The sequence below is a fragment of the Salvia hispanica genome, chromosome 3 (genome assembly GCF_029641045.1).
Source record: "Salvia hispanica isolate PSC_SH4W2 chromosome 3, Shi_PSC_v1, whole genome shotgun sequence".
Classification (NCBI taxonomy): Eukaryota; Viridiplantae; Streptophyta; class Magnoliopsida; order Lamiales; family Lamiaceae; genus Salvia; species Salvia hispanica.
The window spans coordinates 2,740,214-2,761,244 of NC_142694.1; the positions used below are offsets into that span (position 1 = coordinate 2,740,214).

General features: G+C 36.2%; 4 protein-coding genes across 10 annotated transcripts; 3 read left to right on the forward strand and 1 right to left on the reverse strand.

Annotated features, from left to right (window-relative positions):
• The first annotated feature begins 326 nt into the window (after positions 1-326).
• Positions 327-2,961, forward strand: LOC125215129 (fe(2+) transport protein 3, chloroplastic-like). Of its 2 annotated transcripts, XM_048116453.2 has the most exons (4): positions 327-609; positions 700-757; positions 1,629-2,353; positions 2,440-2,961. In XM_048116453.2, exons 1-4 carry the CDS (start codon positions 595-597, stop codon positions 2,893-2,895), a joined length of 1,254 nt encoding a protein of 417 aa, XP_047972410.1. In that variant the 5' UTR covers positions 327-594; the 3' UTR covers positions 2,896-2,961. The 2 variants fall into 2 exon arrangements, with proteins under 2 accessions (XP_047972410.1, XP_088922420.1); XM_089066294.1 differs by lacking the exons at positions 327-609; positions 700-757 and adding an exon at positions 795-939.
• A 1,396-nt stretch (positions 2,962-4,357) lies between these two features.
• LOC125213035 (putative serine/threonine-protein kinase SIS8) lies at positions 4,358-10,617 on the forward strand. Of its 4 annotated transcripts, XM_048113384.2 has the most exons (14): positions 4,359-4,983; positions 6,162-6,602; positions 6,745-6,848; positions 7,412-7,798; positions 7,955-8,256; positions 8,561-8,601; positions 8,713-8,781; positions 8,886-8,986; positions 9,062-9,140; positions 9,220-9,318; positions 9,407-9,475; positions 9,563-9,612; positions 9,700-9,876; positions 10,007-10,617. In XM_048113384.2, exons 1-14 carry the CDS (start codon positions 4,609-4,611, stop codon positions 10,116-10,118), a joined length of 2,406 nt encoding a protein of 801 aa, XP_047969341.2. In that variant the 5' UTR covers positions 4,359-4,608; the 3' UTR covers positions 10,119-10,617. The 4 variants fall into 4 exon arrangements, with proteins under 4 accessions (XP_088923524.1, XP_047969342.2, XP_088923525.1 ...); XM_089067398.1 differs by lacking the exon at positions 10,007-10,617 and having other exon boundaries at positions 4,358-4,983; positions 9,567-9,612; positions 9,700-9,840; XM_048113385.2 differs by lacking the exon at positions 10,007-10,617 and having other exon boundaries at positions 4,358-4,983; positions 9,684-9,831.
• Positions 10,618-10,621: 4 nt separating this feature from the next.
• CBL10 (calcineurin B-like protein 10) lies at positions 10,622-13,144 on the reverse strand. Of its 2 annotated transcripts, none has more exons than XM_048113387.2 (9): positions 12,987-13,144; positions 12,695-12,869; positions 12,464-12,546; positions 12,207-12,266; positions 11,813-11,921; positions 11,616-11,668; positions 11,302-11,382; positions 11,105-11,220; positions 10,622-11,011 (listed from the first exon to the last, which is right to left on the reverse strand). In XM_048113387.2, exons 1-9 carry the CDS (start codon positions 13,008-13,010, stop codon positions 10,957-10,959), a joined length of 756 nt encoding a protein of 251 aa, XP_047969344.2. In that variant the 5' UTR covers positions 13,011-13,144; the 3' UTR covers positions 10,622-10,956. The 2 variants fall into 2 exon arrangements, with proteins under 2 accessions (XP_047969344.2, XP_047969343.2); XM_048113386.2 differs by having other exon boundaries at positions 12,207-12,323.
• Positions 13,145-16,913: 3,769 nt separating this feature from the next.
• On the forward strand, positions 16,914-20,627 carry HDA2 (histone deacetylase 2). Of its 2 annotated transcripts, XM_048115229.2 has the most exons (14): positions 16,914-17,175; positions 17,317-17,372; positions 17,869-17,986; positions 18,069-18,131; positions 18,302-18,370; positions 18,447-18,613; positions 18,720-18,784; positions 18,890-18,936; positions 19,173-19,217; positions 19,307-19,357; positions 19,504-19,590; positions 19,876-19,963; positions 20,033-20,156; positions 20,238-20,627. In XM_048115229.2, the coding sequence occupies exons 1-13, from the start codon at positions 17,047-17,049 to the stop codon at positions 20,137-20,139; spliced, it is 1,092 nt and encodes a 363-aa protein (XP_047971186.2). In that variant the 5' UTR covers positions 16,914-17,046; the 3' UTR covers positions 20,140-20,156; positions 20,238-20,627. The 2 variants fall into 2 exon arrangements, with proteins under 2 accessions (XP_047971186.2, XP_088923160.1); XM_089067034.1 differs by having other exon boundaries at positions 16,915-17,175; positions 20,033-20,627.
• Positions 20,628-21,031: the final 404 nt, after the last annotated feature.

Sequence of the window (21,031 nt, forward strand, 5' to 3'; positions counted from 1 at the left end):
CTTCATTTCTTAAAATATACCATAATTATATGGTTTTCAAGAAAAATATGCACTATCCTAAAAAAACGAGAATTTTCTTATCACAATATGAGATAATCACCATATATACTTCTAAAAACATTTATACACATAATTATCGTTTTTAATAAAAATATATCTGAGAAAACTAGATCTGATTGTCACAAAATAGGAAAATAACTAATGCAGAGGATAAAGTGAGATAAACATAAACCCAAACTGAAAATGCCAAAAATGACTAAAATATAAAATAAAATAAAATCAAAACAATAAAAAACATTACATAAAATGTCGACACATTCTCTCAAATTCTCTCACAGCATCCCCTGTTTCTTCCCTCTCCCCTGCCTTCTCTCTCTAAAAATGTCAACATTTCTCTCTCTGCAAATCTCTACTCCATCCTCGCACCTCGACGTCATCTCTATAAATACTTTTATTCCTCCGCTTTTCAACCAACTCCTTCGCCGCATTCCGCGCGTTTCGCGACTCGCTACGACTGCCGCTGTTTGAATCGATGCGTTTTTTGTGGAATTGAATTGGAATATCTAGGTTATAGGGGGGTTTCACCTGCTGCTGATGTCGCTTCTCGAGGTAAATTCCTTCGGCGCTGCAATCGAGAGAGGGTTTTGGTTTGATTGGATTTTTGAGTGATTGATTTTGATTTTTGAATTGTGGTTGCAGGATCTGTTGCCGGTTGTGTGGGGAGGGGGATTTGGAGAGAGGATTCGGGGTTATTCTGGTAAGTTTCAGCTGCCTTGTTTTGGTTTTGGTCTTGTGCTTGATGTGGAAATAATGAATTTTTTAATTTTGTTTATGTTGTTTAATTAGGTTTATGCTTGACATATGAAAACCTGCAGCTGCAGCTTTTGATTATGGAATATAGTAGTGTGTTATGGTGTGGCTAAAGTGGTGAATTTTGAGGTGAAAAGTCTGATTTTAGGTTCACAACTGTGAGACTGTAGCTTAGTTGAGTGACTCCTTTTAAAGAGTATATGCATATTTAGGTGTTTTAATATGTAAAAAGTTGTAATCTGGGAAATGATTTTGATTATTGAGTTTGCTGTTTTCTTGCTTGAATCATCTGCTTTTGTAGGATACCTTCACAATCAACTAGTGAATCGTTCGTGTACATTGTTGAGCGTTTGTTGTGTCGATTTTGTTGCAGCTCTTCTTGTATTTTAGCATTTCTATTGTTTCACTAGTGCAGATTACAACTTGATTGTGTATCTAGCTGAGTTGCTATTCCCGGCGAAGTTTTATGTGATATGTGCTGTTTCTCTCGAACTAGAACTAGTACTCCCTTTCGGCCCTTCTTACTGTGGTGATTTTTTCTTTGAATTTTTGGCCGGATGAGGCTTGCGATTTTCTGAGATTTTGGTTTTTTCTTTTTGCCTTTTGTTTGTATAGCCTTATCCTTTTGTATCTGGCCACGTTGTAAGTTTGTTTGGAGTTCTTTTAATATTAGTAACTATGTGTTCTGTTTATCTGAGCATAATGATTGAACCTCTCTCGGTGTTCACGTGTTGCAAATGCTATTCGTGCATTTACTTTGAATTATTGTAGAACTAAAAAAACTGACACTGGTTCCACTCGTTTTGGTGGTGGTGAAGGTTCATTTGTGCAGAACATATCCCATTCTTTGTCGAGTGCTGCGTGTGAATCCTATAGGGAAGACGAAGAAGGATGTCGAGACGACTCATTCTCTCTTATCCTTAAGCTCATTGCGATTGCTGCCATCCTCATTATGGGAGTCGGTGGCGTGGCCATTCCATTAGTTGGGAAGAAGCGTCGGTTTTTGCGCACTGATTCTAACTTGTTTGTTGCTGCCAAAGCCTTTGCTGGTGGCGTCATCCTCGCCACGGGATTCGTACACATGCTACCGGATGCCACCAAGGCTTTAACCAATGCTTGCCTACCGAAATCCCCATGGTTGAAGTTCCCCTTCTCGGGATTCATCGCGATGATGGCCGCTCTGGGGACATTGCTAGCTGATTTTGTCGGGACACAGTACTACGAGAGGAAGCAGAGGAAACAGGAGGAAGAAAGCCAAGTTGCCAAGGCTGATTTGTCGGAGACCGGAGACGAATCCGGGATAGTTTCGGTCGAGACTAGTGGGCATGGCGCGAAGGTCTTTGGAGAAGAGGAAGGGGGTGTCATGCACATCGTTGGGATGCACGCGCACGCGGCGCATCACAGGCACAGTCATTCGCAAGAGCAAGGGTCATGCGAAGGGCATCGGGGCGAGGATCTACACGGTCACTCACACTCGCATTCGTTCAACTTTCGGGGCGGGGACGGCGAAGATAATACCGCTCGCCACATTGTTGTTTCACAGGCATGTTCCTCTCTTCCAATCAACATGACTGGGAAATCAAATTTTGTAAAACAACACTCTGTTTCTGACTAAATTTGCATATGCAGGTTCTTGAACTCGGTATAGTTTCACACTCGATGATCATCGGCCTATCGCTCGGAGTTTCACACAGTCCGTGTACGATTAGGCCTCTGATCGGAGCACTATCGTTCCACCAGTTCTTCGAAGGCTTCGCTCTCGGAGGCTGCATCTCTCAGGCGAAGCTACGGACCCTCCAGTCGACCCTGATGGCATGCTTTTTCGCTATAACAACCCCGATGGGGATAGGTATTGGGATTGGAATATCTTCGTTCTACAACTCCAGAAGCCCGAGAGCACTGGTGGTCGAGGGCGTGTTGGACTCGATCTCTGCTGGGATCCTCGTGTACATGGCGCTCGTCGATCTGATCGCGGCCGATTTCTTGAGCAAGCGAATGAGCTGCAACGCGAGGCTGCAGTTTGTTTCGTATTTGCTCTTGTTCTTGGGGGCTGCATTGATGTCTTTGTTAGCATTGTGGGCTTAGTTATGTGAAGTGAAAATTGTTGTTGTAATTTAAATCTTTATTCTTATACAAAGAGCAATTTCTTGAGATGATTATGACCAAGAATTTCTTGCTTCACTTGTTTGTTTCTTGATCTTTTAATTGTTGTACATAATTGAAGGTTGATAATAATTTCTCAATTATCTCATGGTGATTTGTATTTCCATCCTAGAAAAATATAAAAATGTCTTATGAATTAAGTTGTATTTGAATGAGCGTACAATCAATGTTCGGTGAGGGCTTTTTTTACACTTTATTATATTCATTTAGATTAGAAATATAATCATATACCATACAATGAAGAGTTGATTTACAAATTTCAAAAAGAATAAATGAGAACATGATGTAATTGAAGTCATGTTGCATCGATCTAGTGGATTTGTTTTTCAATGGATCTAGTGGATTTGTTTTTTACAAATGGTTCTAGTGGTATATTAAAATGGAAATTTATTTTTATAGAGTCTACCCTCTCTTTCGGTATTAAACTAATTTTATACAGCAAGAAAACAATCGGCTTAAAATAAAATTTGGTGTTTTACTTGAAAGTTGAATGTACTATTTCCATGTGCTTTTTGTATTTATTTGCGGTATTATTTTGTTATTTCATAATTAAAACAATTATTGTGTTAATAATACTGGTAGTAATGAAGTAATGTGTTATGGGTTTTGAAATAGTAAGAGGCTGGAAAAACCACATACACTATTAATTAATTAAATATTTAATCAAAATAAAGTTTAAAGGCTAATTATAACATTAAATGATTTTAATTTGTAATTGCGGCACACGATAGATATCCTATCCATTTAATTGTATAATTTGGTTTCTAAAAATATCCTGAATATAATGAAAAAATTATCAGTTTCAACTATCTCACAGCATCTCCAATTATTTACATTAAATTCAAATTATTTTAGTATTAATGTCATATTACTCTAACCATTTTCACTAAATTCAAACTGATTATCTCTATTTATATCTTTTTACTCACAAAATTAGAAAAAGTTTTGAATTTTAATTTAGTGTAAATCTAAAATAGGTATTCTTTATTAAAAATCAAGAACGTGATTGGTTTTAGTGTACTATTGAAGCTAATTACCTATCTCATTTTAGTTTTTAACGTACAATTGGAGATAAAATAATCGGATTGGAAAACAAAATTTGGTGTTTAATTGATTGGACCTTTTGTATTTATTTGCTATTTTAATTACTACTAATATTTGAAATTATTAATGATGTTATGGGTCTTCTTGACATGGAAAATGTTAGACACACACATATTTACAAATTAATAAAAAATTTAGAGATTATAAGAATATTTAAGTGGATATAACTTCAAGTCCTTGCTGCAAACCGACAAAAATATACACTTATAAAATCCATCAAATTAATAAAAAAAATAATTTTTAATAATCAAACATAAATACATACACGTTTATATACAGAGAGAGGAGAGAGAGCGAGTCTGGTTTGGAGGGAAGCAGTAAGAAAATACTCGTGTAGCTTGACGATGAAGGTTCATTGCTCTCTCACTCCTCTCCACTTCACCCACCGCTCCTCACTCCCTCCCCTAAATCACACCTCCATAAACCCTAACCTCAATCCAATTCACAGCCTATAGATTAATTCCTCCTTTTTCCGCGGTTAATTTTGATTCCTAATTCACAATTTCTGTAAATTAATTGACAATTTCGAGCATGTCGAAGATGAAGCACCTGCTGCGGAAGCTGCACATCGGCGATCACCAGAATCTGGCGCGGCAGCCGCCTCCAGTGCTCGATCAGCCGGCTCAAACGGCGTCGTCTTCGCCGTCGCCGTCGCCGTCTCCCTCTCCGCTGCCAGATTTGCCGCAGACGGCGTCTTCGTCGGAGAACGATGGGACGGGCACGGGCACTAATTTCAATTACCTCGAAGAGGAGTTCCAAATGCAATTGGCGCTGGCAATTAGCGTCTCGGATCCAGGTCAAACCTGCGTTGACTCGGAAACCGCTCAAATCAACGCGGTGAAGCAGATTAGTCTCGGCCGCTCTCCTTCGCAGAGCCTTGCTGAATTTCTAGCGCTCCGATATTGGGTGAGTAATCGATCTTCTAGCTTTGTGCCTTTTTTCGGAGGAGGTGAATTTTAGGCGTTTCAGTTGTTACATGCATCGTTGATTGGGAGTGTATCTAAAATTTTGATATACCTGCGGAGTTGATCCTTTGAGTGTTGTCAGCTATATTTTTTGGCTAGTGATATTTGTATTATTATATTCAGGTTAGTGAATTTGCTATTTTAAGGGTGGATTATTTTTAGCAGATCATTGCTATATGATTATTGGTTCTACACTTCTCATTGTGCCTGAGTTGCGAGATGGACTGGTGCTTAAGAGTTAAATCTGGGAACATAGCAATGGATTCTACTTTAGTACACCACATTTTGTTGGGACTAGGCTGCTATGTTATGTTTGTATGAGTTGTTGAATGGAGTAGTGGAGAAAGGAGTTTTCTTAACATCCCATTGTTGGTAATATGTTTAATGACAATAACAGTCCCGGTATTATATGAATGATGCTAAAATCAAGCCATGGGAAAGATTTTCTTCTACCTTTTTCACCGTCATCTGTGGTACACCGATTATTAAATGCTATATATGTGTGTTTGACTAGTAACTCGTGATAAAGTGTCCTCGCATGGTAGTTTTCTCTTATGTAGTCATGTACTCATGTATGCGATGGTTGCATTTTTCTCTGGAATGAGGAAGAACATATATATTGTTCTGGTAGTTTGGTCACAACCTGCTAAACTTGCATCTGATTAATTCAATTCGAGTAATATGAAAATCAAGTTACACATTTGTTTCTATCTAGTGCGTTGCAAACTACAGTATATAACACGCATCCTCTCCATATATTACTATATGATTCTTGGGAACAGTTTAGTCGATAAACCTGCTAAAATTGCCATATACATTTGACATTCATTTAGACATTTGCATCTAAGGGTAAATTTCAAAGGCCTTTATGCTTTTGAATTGTCTCTTTCTTCTATCTTTAGGGTATAGTTGATTACAAGCATCTTCTGCATCATCTCCATTTAATCTTTCCTTGTTATGTGGTGCAGTTGATTACAAGCATCTTCTGCATCATCTCCATTTCATGTGCTAGTCCAAGCTCATCCCTTCCTAACAAAGGAAGGAAAACCTATATGATGCATTATAGTCTTGAATTGTTTATCAAACTATTGATGAAATGCTTGTCTTTCCTTAATGCAGAGCTGTAATGTTGTAAATTATGATGAGAAAGTAATAGATGGATTCTATGATGTTTGTGGAATTGATTCCAGCTCGATGGTCCAAACCAAAATGCCATCCCTAGTAGATCTCGAAGCGATATCTGTTTTGAATAATGTTGACTTTGAGGTGGTTTCAGTCAATCGTAGCGCTGATACAGAGCTTCGGAGACTTGAAGAAATAGTGCATTTTATGTCCATGGAGTATCTCCCTCTAAATATGAGCCAGAGAACAAGTTCTCTAGTTCAAAAAATTGCTGATCTTATTGTTGAAAGAATGGGAGGTCCTGTTAGTGATGTTGAAGAAATGTTTTGGAGGTGGAGGGCACGGAGTCAGGAGTTGAGACTCAACTTCAATACAGTCGTCCTTCCCCTGGGTTCTCTTGACATTGGCCATTCACGCCAAAGGGCCTTACTTTTTAAGGTTGTAAAAGATATTCTCTCCCCTTTTTACTGAAATGCAGTATATGTGAACCGCTGATTCTTGGTTCTTATTCTTATTTATTTACAGATTTGAAACTTCCAATACCTGAACTAAATTCTGATAAAAAGGTTGCCCTTTTTAGGTACTTGCTGATAGGGTTGACATTCCATGTAAGCTAGTCAAAGGGAGTTATCATACTGGCACCGATGAAGGAGCTGTAAACTTGATAAAATTGGATAGTGGAAGGTAACAGCTCGATTATTGCTAGTTTGCAAAATTTGGTTTTATGCTGTTTCTGTATTTCACCATATAGGTCTTGCCTTGTGGTAAGAATCCAGAAGGCCTAAAATATTTTGTGAGAATCTAGGTTGTTTTGCAAATTCACTTTGCGTTTAGTTGCTCTATTTTACCATTAATTCCCTGCCATTAGACCCATTACTGAAGAAATTTTTTTGTTCAAGTTTGAATTCCTTTTAATGTTATGACTAAATATTGCATGACTTTCTAAACGAGTTATCTTCGTGTTTAAAAAATACTCCCTCTGTCCCCTAAAAATAGAAATTCTTTCCTTTTTGGTACCCTTAAAAATAGAAACTTTCTTTTTTAGGAAATTTCTCTCTCTAATGAGGTGGGACCCTTTTTCCACTAACACACTTTTCTTTCTATCTCTCTCTTACTTTACCAATTTTGCATTAAAACCCGTGCCATTTCAAATGTTTCTATTTTTAGGGGTCGGAGGGAGTAGCTTTTTAGTTGAATATGATGTTGCCTTAAGTGTAATAGCACATAATGCTTCTGAATGGATGCAGTGAATATATTATTGATCTAATGGGCGCTCCTGGGGCTCTCATTCCTGCTGAAGCACCTAGTGGGCGTCTTCAAAACCTTGGGTTGGATATCACGACTGCTGCAGCAATTGGCATGGGTTCATTTTCAGCACCTGACCAAGGAGCCAGAGCTGAATCATCTTCAACTTCTGGAGATGAAACGGCCAAAACTGTAAGCACAAGTTTGGACTCATCTCAGGTTGCTACTGCATCAAATAGAAACGGAAGCAGATTTGCTGGAATAATCCAGCCGGACCTGTTGGAGCATGCTACTGGAGATTATCTACCTTCAAGCAAAACATGTCAAATGCCATTGGTTGCTGGCAAGAACACAAATTTAGTAGAGTTGCGAGTGGAAGATGTTCCCAGGTACATATTATTGCTGCTAGCAAACCAATTTTTCTTGAGCCTTTGTACTATGTTTTTATTGCTTGTATCAGGATAAAACTTACTTTGGTGAGTGTGAAGCTGACCAAGGGTAAAGGATATCCTTGTAGTGCTGACAACATTTTACATAATTTGCAGGAAACACGCAGCTGAACAATTGCGTGTGCCACTAGATCCGGTGGGATATATGTCACCTTTTGATACCCAACATGATCAAAGAGTGACTTTCAAAGACAGAAAGGATGAAGTCATTCCAAATGACAGTGCGGCAATTGGTACTGAACTTATTGATGCTTCTGGAAATAAGGAAGCTGTAGACATAGCCTACACTGACCAGTCTAATGCTAACAAGATTCAAAATATGCAACTTGATTCGGCAATGAATGGAGTCTCTGAAATGTTATGGGAGGATCTTCAGATTGGTGAACGCATTGGTATAGGTAAGAGTTCTATAATTACAGATTTTATCCTTCTTTGAAGGAGTGGCTTTCTTGTGATAATATGTGGGTGAGTCAATGTACTTCTCTCATATTATTTTGGAAACTCCTATGCTTTACTTTTTTTTGGAACTTTTCGATCAGAGATGTACTGATTCCCTAATTAAGTGTAGAGATTTGATTTATCTTATAATGCGTTGCTTTGGATTTGCAATGTTAAAGGAATTTTGCTCATGCTTCAGATTATGAAATCTTTGATCAAGTTCATATATTATTTTTGTATTCTGAACTCATGCTTATCCTACAGGATCTTATGGTGAGGTCTACCGAGCAGAATGGAATGGCACAGTGAGTTTTTTCACTATCCTTCTTTTTCAATGAGTAACTCTTCTTGAAGTTAAAAAGTATGCACATAATATACTTGTTTTAATGTATTTATCTTTTGTTATTTCCTTACAGGAAGTTGCAGTGAAGAGGTTTATGAAACAAGATATATCAGGTGATGCACTAGCACAGTTTAGATGTGAGGTAAGCAAGAATTTTTTATCATGCATCTCATGCGTGACATTCTACATGCTAAGAGAAAATTTCCAATGATTTATTTTTTCTTCTCTGCTTGTTGCTTGTTTTAGGTTGAGATTATGTTGAGGCTGAGACATCCAAATATTGTTCTTTTCATGGGCGCTGTGTTACGACCCCCAAATATGTCCATACTGATGGAATTTCTCCCAAGGTTAAAATCTCTCGCTGGCTAATGGAACATCTTTAGTGATATCTTCTATCTTATATAGTCATTGGCTACTTTCAGGGGTAGCTTGTATAAGTTGCTGCACCGTCCAAATATCCAAATCGATGAAAAAAGGCGAATAAGAATGGCCATGGATGTGGTATTGTTTTAGGTGTTGCATTCCACTTGTTTCTCCTATCAAGTTGCTTGCCCTTTGTTAATATTCTGGTATTCCACAGGCCAAGGGAATGAATTATTTACACACTAGCCATCCAATCATTGTGCATCGGGATCTCAAGACTCCGAACCTCCTTGTTGATAAAAATTGGGTTGTTAAGGTTTGGTCCGTTGTGCATTACTTCCCCGTCAGTTATAAACTACAGAGTCTATTTTTTCCTATCTATGCTAATATCTGACTATTTGTAGGTTTGTGACTTTGGGATGTCACGGCTGCAGCACAATACTTTCCTATCTTCTAAATCAACTGCTGGGACGGTAAGACACACACACCGACCCAATGTTTTGTTAAAAGCTAGAATATATATGAAAAAATATTCACTCGCAATTTAATCCTATATGTAGGCAGAGTGGATGGCACCAGAAGTTCTAAGGAATGAACCATCTAATGAGAAGTGAGTTCGTGACCCATCTGTAATCTTAATCGTAGAGCAATTATGAATGACACCTCGCTAAATAGGATCAGTTTTTCGTCTTTGCAGATCTGATGTATATAGTTTTGGGGTTATTTTATGGGAGCTGGCAACCCTCCGAGTGCCATGGACAGAAATGAACTCGATGCAAGTTGTTGGAGCCGTTGGATTCCAAGACAGGCACCTTGACATCCCGCCCATGGTTGATCCACTTGTGGCAGATATAATACGCGACTGCTGGATTCGGTAAAATTTCTAACTTTTCTCGATTCTCTGGCCATACTTGTCATTATTTATGTGCATGTGACAAACTCAGAATAGAAGTTGCTAAAATTCTTACTCACACTAAGAAGTGAGTTTAATTTTGTTTCTGTAGAAACCCACAGGGACGCCCTTCGTTTGCACAGATTATTGCTCGACTCAAAGGTGTGCATCGCCTTAGCGTGCAGAGAACAACTGAGAGTCGTGAAAACCCATCTCTGATGTAACAATAGCTCAGAACTTGTTCAAAGAACCAGTAGAGCAGGAGTGGGTTTTTAGAAATTTTCAGAGCTACAGCTGCTGAGGAACATAATTGGATTCGGCAGTGATTCGTTGGTGAAGCTCAATGCAACCAGAATCAAAGCCCACCTCGCCTCAACCGGTGGCTCTCAAGTGCAGTTAGGGAAGACATTGGGGCTGAAATTCTTGAGAAAATTTTACAAGGTTTATGGTTCACCAATGTAGCTGAGTATATGTATAATAAATCTCTTACTTTAGAGAGAGCTAGAGATGGATAGGTTGGGGGGTGAGGGGGTGTTGGGTATTGTTGAGACCATAAAAGAAGCAACTGTAAAAAAAGGTCTCAGTAGGTTTTGTACCAAAAGAAGAAAAAAATGACAAAATTGTTGTTTTTTTCGTTTTATTTGAGAAAGGCAAACTCTCTTGTTAGTTGTACCTGTTATAAGTGGGGAATGCAAAAATATCGAAAAAGAAGGTTATAGTTCATGAATTGCTTCAACACAAAAATTGATTCTTACTAATCATAAAATTGTTCTGATATATGCATCAAATATACTAAGCTAAACCCAAAGCTTGCCACCGAAGTTGTATTTCAATTACCAGTAGCAGCCATGGGCTCTTTTCTTGCTTGGACCTAATGAGCAGTCAAAAGAATCCTTGCCCTTCTGGTTATCCCGGGATTGATGCGGTGTTTCAGTCTCTGGCAACGGCAGAGAGAATTACCAGAAGCAACCTGTGCTAAATCAATCATTTCGCAACGCGACCATTCTCTCAACCAAGGGCTCTAGTAGTAGTATTACTGATCGAAGAAACAATCTGTACATCTCAATCATCAGCCTCAGTGTTGAATACGAAACTCGGGAAAGCAGTGGTGATGTCCCTGAAATATCATTAACATGAGAGAGGACTGCCATTTACAGAGAAAGGTGGAAGGAATAAGATAACTTAACAGAGGAAGAACAAAGCGGCATACTTCAAGTAGGGTAAAGTCATGTTCCTCAAGAGTGAGGAGGGATGTCGTAGCACGAAAGCCTTCCACTCCTCTTTGCTAATTCTGCCATCTCCATCAGCATCAGCATCCTCAAATGTCTGTTAACAAAGATGTAATGATAACGATACGGTTTTTGAGTGGGCGTGTTATAGACTAATGTAAACTTTTGGGAGTCTTACTTTATCAATTATTTGCTCCAAGACTTCCTCAGAGAGTTCCATTTCAGATTCAACAAATAGCGCAACCACCATCTGCTTGACCTGAAGTAACATGTGAAGTCTAATTAGCGTGTGAACATTTGATTAGAAATAGCTGAAAGATATGTATATGTCAATTGTTCTATATATTTGAACATCTTGTGAATCTTCACACACGTTTGCAGTAGAAAACAGTTCGGCTAAATATCTCATCAACTTTCATGCTCTAATTAACAAACTAAAATTACATGATTCTAACAAATATTACTTCAATTTCCATAGAGCTAGACACTTACTTCTTCTCGCTCTATGAAACCAGTTTGTCTCAAATCATACAGCTTGAATGCAACTGCGAGATGAGGAATGCCATATAGCTCAAGGTTAGTGGGGATAGAAATAGAGAATAAATTCTTATCTACTAGTATACTTTTATAGTACTATCTCATAAATGAAAATTCAATGTAATAAGCCTAAAAATCTTGTGATTTCTTACAATCTATTTTCTCTTCCACAGGGGCATATGGGTGGAAAACATTAAGTGCATGGACAAATTCCTCAAACTCAATCACTCCATTCTTTTTCTCATCAAAGATATCAAAAACCTGCAAGCAAAACAGGAAACCTGGTAACTCTCCGTAGCACAAACAGATAGGCCAAATTTTAACATCAAGAAATACCCCTATTGAATTCAAAAGTTTTTCAACACCCATTGGGTTCACATGAATTCACCACAGTATGTATTTAGATCTACAGAAGCCATAAACTAACAAACCTGTTTGCCTCTATATTCAAATGTTTTGTCTAGTCAACCATCTCAGTGCACTAGCACTTATTATACTTTATACAGTATATTAATTCATGACAGATCAAGAATGTTGTGTGATTACCCTGTCGACAAAAAGATTCTCGCCACTTGCAGTTCTGAACAAAGCTAGCTGAAGCTCTTCCTGCATGTGAACTAAAATCTGTGAGTGGATCCATGTGATGATATTATACATGTGGATCTGTTAAAAAGTGATGCAAAAGATGTAAAAAAACTAATTAATGGATTCACAATCAGAACATATAAGTTAGACAACTGCTCTTAAAAAATGCCTTCAAAAGTGCTTAGATATCATACAGCAAGCATCTACAGTAATTATACCTTATGAATCAATCCGTCGTCAATAATGGAACTACTTAGCTTCTTAAACAACTCATACAATGCCTCCACTTCATTAAAGGAAACTGCAAATTTAACCAAAAATAATATGAATCCGTTTGTAAAAATCAATTAAATTCACAGCAATCATGTTGACGTGTGCAGCATCGATTAAACCAAAATTAAACAAGCATATAAAATCAAATACTAAGAAAAAAGATCTGAGTAATTCACATCGAGATTCTTCTGAGAGTCGAGTAATCTCCTCATATCCAAACCGCGGCTTACTCTTCCGACTCCAATTTTCACAACCGAAGCAGCCGGAAACCGCGACTATCAGCGCGTCGATCGTCGCGACGATCGGAAACAAAGCCGCGCAGAATTTCTCTGTACTAAATCTGCTTGAGCTCTGCTTATCATCACCGTTAACATTCAACAACAACGATTTGAATTAAACGAATTCTACCGATGCACGTTAGCATAATTGCAAAAACTAGATCAACAGTTGCGGAATTGAAAAACTTACCAGCGAATTGGCGGTTGAATCCATTCGAATTCCAGCGCGAGAGAGGAAAATGTCAACTGGAATTCACACTTTCGCTTTGCGAAGAATTGCATTTCCTAAATTTTTTTGATTAAAATATTTTCTCGCGCGCATTTTATATTGTTTGTTTGTTTTTTATTGGTTTAACACATATGCGATCTAATGAACTGTCTCCATGACATAATTTATATTAATTTATTGATTCTTTTTGTTATCCTAAAATTTTAATTATTGTGCTTCAATTTAATTTAGTTTTATCCAATGATCCTTGTGTGCAGGCTCATTTTTATGACTTTTACATTTAAAATACTAATGTACTATACTGTACTATACTATACTTTTTTATATTTAAAATACTAATGTACTACTATATTTTGAAAATGGTTGATTAGTTTGTGAAAGCACAAAAATTGGTCAAGATATGATAGGAGTATGCTTTATTATCTATTAAAATTTAGGGATATTGGCATCTAATATCACAAAACTTTCAAAAAGTTGGATTTTTCCCACGAACTTTAAAATTGGCTAATATCACGAACTTTACCCCGTGTTTGTTTTTTTCCACGAATGAAAAAATTCCCACAAATAATATTATGATACCGATTTTTTTTCGTCGACAACAATTTTGAAAGTTTCAAGTTTTTTAAATTTTGAAGATAGTTTTTCTTGAAGCACACCCTCCAAAATTGTTCTTTAATCTATTAAAATAACATAAATTTTTTCATTCGTGGGAAAAAACAAACACGGGGTAAAGTTCGTGATATTATTTGCCAAATTTAAAGTTCGTGGGAAAAATCTAACTTTTTGGAAGTTTCGTGATATTAGATGCCAATATCCCTAAAATTTAATGACAAATTATTTTTTTCTAAAATTCAAAAAGTATAATATGAGATTTTTTCTAGGCAACTTCGGTATTGAGTGGGCGTACACATATACAGGTGTTGTAGAAGGATAGTAGTGCAAACATAATTAAGTGAATGTAGACAACAAAACATCTTTGTTTTAACCTTTAATTCTAAAAAGTGAAAAATAAAATAAAATAAAATAAACAGAGACAGAATAATTGAAGATTTTTAAATTCTCTTAATCTGTTATTTGATTTAAAAGACGCAAGATAAATCGAAAATAAACCATTCAAATATTCACCTTTTCAAACTAGTTTTGTCATGAGTATCAACTTCCAGTTTTAACATGTTATGCAATAAAACCGTTAAATTATCAAATTTTAAATTCACTATTTTTCTTAGTAGTAACTCTTTGATGGCTAAGGAACATTTATTTATTGATGGCTAAGGAACACCTAAACCCTAAACACTTATTCAAGAAAAGAAAAAAAAGTTGTTGATTGCGTGATTCTAACTTAATTTATTTTCATTTATGTCATAATTTTTTAAAGACAAAACAGTGATCAGATTGAGTACACAACATTTTTTCAATGATATTAATTATATATTCTAGGCAATTCAAAATTATTGTTGGCCACTTCGAAGAATCCTGATCAAATGAAATACTTGAAAACATCTTGAAATTGTTTTCCAGTTTCCACGAACTCTAATATTCCATCTCAGAATGAAGTTTGTAAATTAAGAAAGTTATCACTTATAATAAGCAAAGTTTTTAGAGAATGAGTTATCATATTTCGTCTCTAATATTGGTGACTCAAAATGGCGTAATAATTTATTTTGATTGAAAAAAAAATTGCTCAAAGCCAATATGGAGTCGCGAGCAAGATAGGTTTATAAAGAGACAAAATCAACAACAACCAATAAACAACGCACAAGAGCTAGTGACCTGCAAGGTTGCAACAAAGCTACAAAACAATCCCAACTCAACATGAAAACCAACAAATCAACGAGTAAGACACCAAAACAAGAAAGTAAAATCAACTAATAAGGAAGGCATTGGCGAAGCCAGAAATTTAATCATGGGAGGTCCAAAATTAAACTTCAGAACAAATTATATAAATTAAATTATAAGGTTCAAAAAGTAAAAGTTAAATACAATCGCATCATAACATTTGTCATCTATTCTTCATCTTCTGAAATCGCGGCATAATAATTTCATTGGTAACTTTAACAAACACGTCATTTTCTATATACATAAGGAACTAAGCAGTCCTTTAATAGTTGGTCTCCCATGCTATTATGTACAGAAGTCTTGATGATCTTCATTGCTGAAAATGCTCTTTCTACTGACGCAGTGGCAATTGATAAGATCAATAACAACTTAACCAATAAATAAATCATTGAAAAAACTCCATGTTTCCTTGTAGAAACCATCTTTGAGCAAGACAACTGATTCCTGATATTTGTGAAAACTTTTCATCTATGCGCACATCGAAAATAATGTTCTCAAGTTGACTTTCAAGTTCAGACAATATGTTCAACGGAAGTAGAGGTTCAACTGACGAAGAATCAATGGAAGAAAGTTTTTTGAAATAACGATCCATATACCTACAAAAATAGTCAAAACTGATTAAGTTTGCAAAATATTTGATATTTTCTGTACTAAGATTAGCAAAATATAAATCATACACAAAAAAGGATAAAATTCATCTTATACTTCACAACTAAAAGAATAAGAGTAACCAAAATATAAAATATGCTCAAATCTAAAAATTTGCCGTTGCAAACAATAATTAATAACATTGGGAATCACACTAGTATATATATAAAACTATTAACACATTCACATCAAATAAAGAATTTCAAATTACATACCTACGGCGAATAACTCAGAAGCAGAAAGCTAAATCAAGGAGAAACAGTTCATATAAATTTTGTTGAAAGCTATTTTTAATATTATATATATATTATAAATTATAATTAACATGAAATTACTAAAATACTCTTAATTTTTTTAAAGAATTGGTAGGGAACATGGGCCCCTGGCCCCACCCTCCCTCCGCCCCCGAAGGAAGGCCCCCTGACACTTGACTAAAGAATATTAACCATTCGGCTCAGTGACTAAAATGGCATAATAATGCTCCTGTTTGTTGTACCAACCATTTATATTCAACATGAGAAACTGATAGTGACGATATAACCAACAATTTTATATTATGTCCTATAAGTTAGTGTATACTAATTTAATGATAACTACATCACTTATTGTTAACATGTAAAAAATTACTACAAATGAGTATTCAACATTTCAAAAATTCAATAAAAGATTAATGTAACTTGAAATTGTCATTTATCATCGAAATCTAAGAAGATTCTGAAAATGTCCGAATTGAAAGTACATGAAGAGGAATGATATGCTACGTACCTTATATGGGCTCCTAATGTGAGCACCACTCTGGTTTGGCACACGTTTAGTGTCGTTCATTTCGATTTATCTATTTAGTTTAATTCTAATACATTAAAAAATGTTATTGCAGTTTTTAATTTCACAAAGTTCATAAAAATCAAAGCTTGATTTATTATTTTATTCATTTATTTGAAATTATAGAGAAATCAACCAAATCGAGCTTTGATTTATATGAGTTTTGTGAAATTAAAAATAGTAATAACATTTTTTAATGTATTAGAGTAAAACCAAATAGATAAATCGAAACGAACAACGCTAAATGTGTATCAAACGAGAGTGGTGCTCATATAAGAAGCCCACATAAGGTATGTAGCATATCATTTCTCAGTACATGAAGTAATTAAAATACTCTATACTCAAGAAATGTCATGTCACATTATTTTGTAGCGTCTAAATATTTTTCTTAGAACTTAGAACACAAACATAAATTTTCAGAAATATACAATTGTGTATATAGATCATTGTTTACTACTATTATAAAAAAACAAAATTAAATAGATAACATACCCCTGGGCCCTAATTGAAATTCGCAACCTTTTGCTAAATTTGGTCAGCGAGTCCACGCCCAGATATATATATGGAGTACTCCTACTATGCACAGCGTGCACACGTGGAGACACGTGGCGTCCATCCACAACACTTCTCCACCGATCAGATCTTCAGCCATTCATTTCTCCTCCACCTCGTCAACCTCCGCCACTCAATCAAAATCGGATTTTCCGGCGGCGAGATGGCAGCGGCGCCTTCTACCGGCGGCGGATCATCCGATACCGCGGCATCCGATAACGACGGCGGCGAGTTCGTTCGCCGCAGCCGAATTCTCTCGAGCAAGCTCTACTTCGATGTGCCTGCTTCTAAGGTAAATTCATAAAAATCGAGTGTTGATAGCAGATTTATCGATTGAAGTTCGATTCAAATCGCTATTGTAGTGCTTCATAGAGTGCTGGACCATGAAACTTTTAGGTAATTTATCTCGATTGCTGTTTTTTTGTGTGTATAGGTTCCGGTAATTTATTCGTCTTCGTACGATATCGCCTTTCTCGGCATGGAAAAGTTGTAAGTAATCTTCGCCTCCTAGCAATCGAATTGCTATTAATTTAGCTCGTGGCAAAGCAAAATACTGATATATAGAGGTTTCCTTGTATGCATTATGCACTTGTTCTGATTCAGCTCATATCAGTTTTAAATAACTAATCATGATTATAACAGGAAGAATTTGTAGTGACTATTTACGTATGATGTCAAAATTATACCATGAGTGGGAAAAGGAAGCGATATCTGTGGCATTCCTCTGAGTTCAGATAACGAATATTTGGTTTTCACTTCTGTAGTCTTAGTGTGTGTCTGTGTTGCTTGCCTACAAGGAAAGTTTTACGTATTTGATTTCACTCGTGTTCGTCTCAGTCTTCTAGAGTTTGTCCATGATCTGAAGAGAGTACTACTATTATTCAGGCCTTCAGAAAAATATGACAAGTGATATGCATCAGATCACTTGGATGACATTTATAAATGAATGTTCATTTGCTGAGGAATGTTTGTGAATATATTTCAGGCACCCTTTTGATTCATCTAAATGGGGTCGCATATGTCGGTTTCTGATAGCAGAGGGCCTTCTGGATAAGAAACACATAGTTGAGCCTTTGGAGGCTAAGCGGGAGGATCTTCTAGTGGTATTTGTTCTTGTTCACATTGTCCATGTCTGGCTACCTTCAATGCATCTGTTTAGATGATTATGTTGCTACTTGGGAACAGGTGCATCCAGAATCATACTTGGATAGTTTAAAAAGCAGCTTAAATGTGGCAACAATAATTGAGGTGAGCTTGTGAAGGTTTCCACTTTAAAGGAAAAGAAAAATGTCTCACATTAGAATCACATTGTAGCTTTTGTCAGACTTATAATTTTTTAGCATGAAATTAGATTTATCAGCTATTCATTTTTCTATTTGATCCTGATTTCTCAACACCTCTGAGGCCATGGATTGTAGATTCCGCCAGTTTCATTAGTGCCAAACTGTCTTGTGGACAAGAACGTCCTTCACCCATTCCGCAAACAGGTACTCCACTTATTTGAATTTCTTTTTCACTTCTGATCCTTCAGGATCCATTTGACAATACCTAATTTACATGCAGGTTGGGGGAACTATTTTGTCTGCTAAGCTTGCGAAAGAACGAGGATGGGCTATCAATGTCGGTGGTGGGTTCCATCACTGTTCAGCAGCAAACGGAGGTGGATTTTGTGCTTATGCTGATATTTCTCTTTGTATCCAGTTTGCTTTCACCCGTTTAGATATTTCCAGGTATTTAACAATTCACTAAATAATGCCCCACCCCCCCAAAGTGAAGCAGATTCTTGAATTCAAACTATGACTCATTTTTTGCTCATTAGCGCTAATCAATACACAGGGTGATGATAATTGATCTTGATGCGCACCAAGGAAATGGCCACGAAAAAGATTTTTCTAATGATAGTATGAAATCTTATAGCTTCACCTTCATCATATACTCTTCAAGTGCTTTGTTCGATGTAGCTTGCAGTGACACTTCTTTCTGGTGTTTTGTTTGTTTTAATGCAGGAAGAGTCTATATCCTTGATATGTACAATCCAGATATATATCCGTTGGTAGGTAACCTAATAATATATTCATAATAACCTCCTTTTTTGCTCTGAAAATATAAAGAGGAAAAATATAATGTAGGAAAGATTTTTTCAATAGACAGTCGTCTCTATTTTCTGTCTCATTTTTTTGTTTCTTTATATTTTGGTTTATATATTTTCCTGAGGTCTTTGAAGATCAATGTTACATGAACAATACCTTTTTATCAATATGATTGAACTTTAATTTTCTTTACATTAAGGATTATGAAGCCAGGAGGTATATCACTCAGAAAGTTGAAGTACGGGTAAGAATGATAATCTATATGAAGTGAGAAGAGTTCATCTGTTACCCTTTTTACTGAGATTGACATGTTCTGTTACTCTTTTTTTACAGTGTGGAACAAATACTGACGAATATTTGTCAAAACTCGATGGGGCACTCAAGGTACTTCAGGCAGCCCATCATTCTACTCACCTGTTTCTAATTTTCAGACAAGAACAATTGTATTGGACTGAAATTACACTCTGAAGGAACATGATCTGAATTGTCTCTTTCGTTGAGATATCCTAAGATTCTGTATGAACCTTTAGGTTGCTGCTGGCGCATTTGACCCTGAATTGATCATCTACAATGCTGGAACTGATATTCTTGATGGAGATCCTTTGGGCAAGTTGAAGGTAAGATGCTGTGTGTTTTGTTCTGTGTGTGCATCTGTTATGTGTGTAATTTTACAACAATAACTTTGAGTTGTTCGTCTTACAAAAAGAGATGTCTACGAGAGCTCATTTGTAATATTCATGTGTCAAGAAATGTATTGATATAGGAATTATGAAGATGTCTCCGTAACAGAGAAAAGCACGTGGCAATACCACCTGTGCGCGCTGGAATGATTTGTATCTTCCATGTTTTGCACGTTTCACTTGTCTATCATTCTATGTGACGTATGCAAAATCTGCGTGCAGATCAGCCCTGAAGGAATTGCCGCGAGAGATGAAAAGATTTTCACATTTGCTCGTGAGAGGGGTGTTCCTCTACTAATGCTCACATCAGGTTTCAGTTTCTTTCTTGTATAATACACTTTGTTTGCTAGGTACTCCTCTTACACCAGCTCTGTCTCAGGTGGTTACATGAAATCTAGTGCTAGAGTGATTGCAGATTCAATCATAAATTTGTCGAAGAAATCACTGATAACCATCGGGAATGATCAAAACATCACAACCACATGAAGCTCTCCTCCGAGACGGTGGCAAACTTCAACCACTTGCTCAAAAATCAATAAATTATCATATGTTGCCACTGTAAGTATAACTCTGTGCTTGTATAGTCTTGTTTTGTGCCTACAGAAGTGGTATTACACCTCTGCTCGTGTTTCCTGAAATTCGACTCCTGAGCAAACCGAGCTGAAACAAACCGGGCTCGATGAAGTGTGTTGCGTTGAGCAGGTGAAGCGCGGTACAAGTAATAGGTATACTTGTTTTGTCGACAAGATTTTTGATTTCCAGAGTGTCAGTGCTTGAAGTAGGATTGAATATGTTTTAGCTGAATTTAAACTATAATTAACAAATTCAAATTAAAATGTTAACTAAGGATTTAATAATTAATTTAGTCCATTAATGATTAGTAATATTAGGAAGCCTACTGAATTAATTGGTTTCATTTGAAAGTGAATGTTGATTGATTATGTAATCAATATTGATTGCAAGTTTTGCCATTATGATTAGATCTATAATCCCCTGTTCTGTCTACGAGGTTTCCATGTTAGTGTGGGACATTAAATTGGTCGATTGACTAATGTCATTTAATTATTGAATTGATTAATTGTGTTGTTTTGATGAATTTGGATAACCTCAAATCATTTGATTTGTTTTATTATTCCATTTATTTTATTTACGCGAGTGTAATTTTATCTTCAAAATTCTCAAAGACTTATTTACTTTTCCGAATTTCATTAATTAGTTTTCACGATTTTCTTTGCAACGTTACAAGTTACTATCATAGATAGAATTGATTATACTTAAAAATAGATTAATTATATTTTACGCAAGGACTTTTATTTGGAGTTTATGAACTGACCCAACCACCTTCAAGAAATAAAAAGACACTTCTATTAATTTTCTT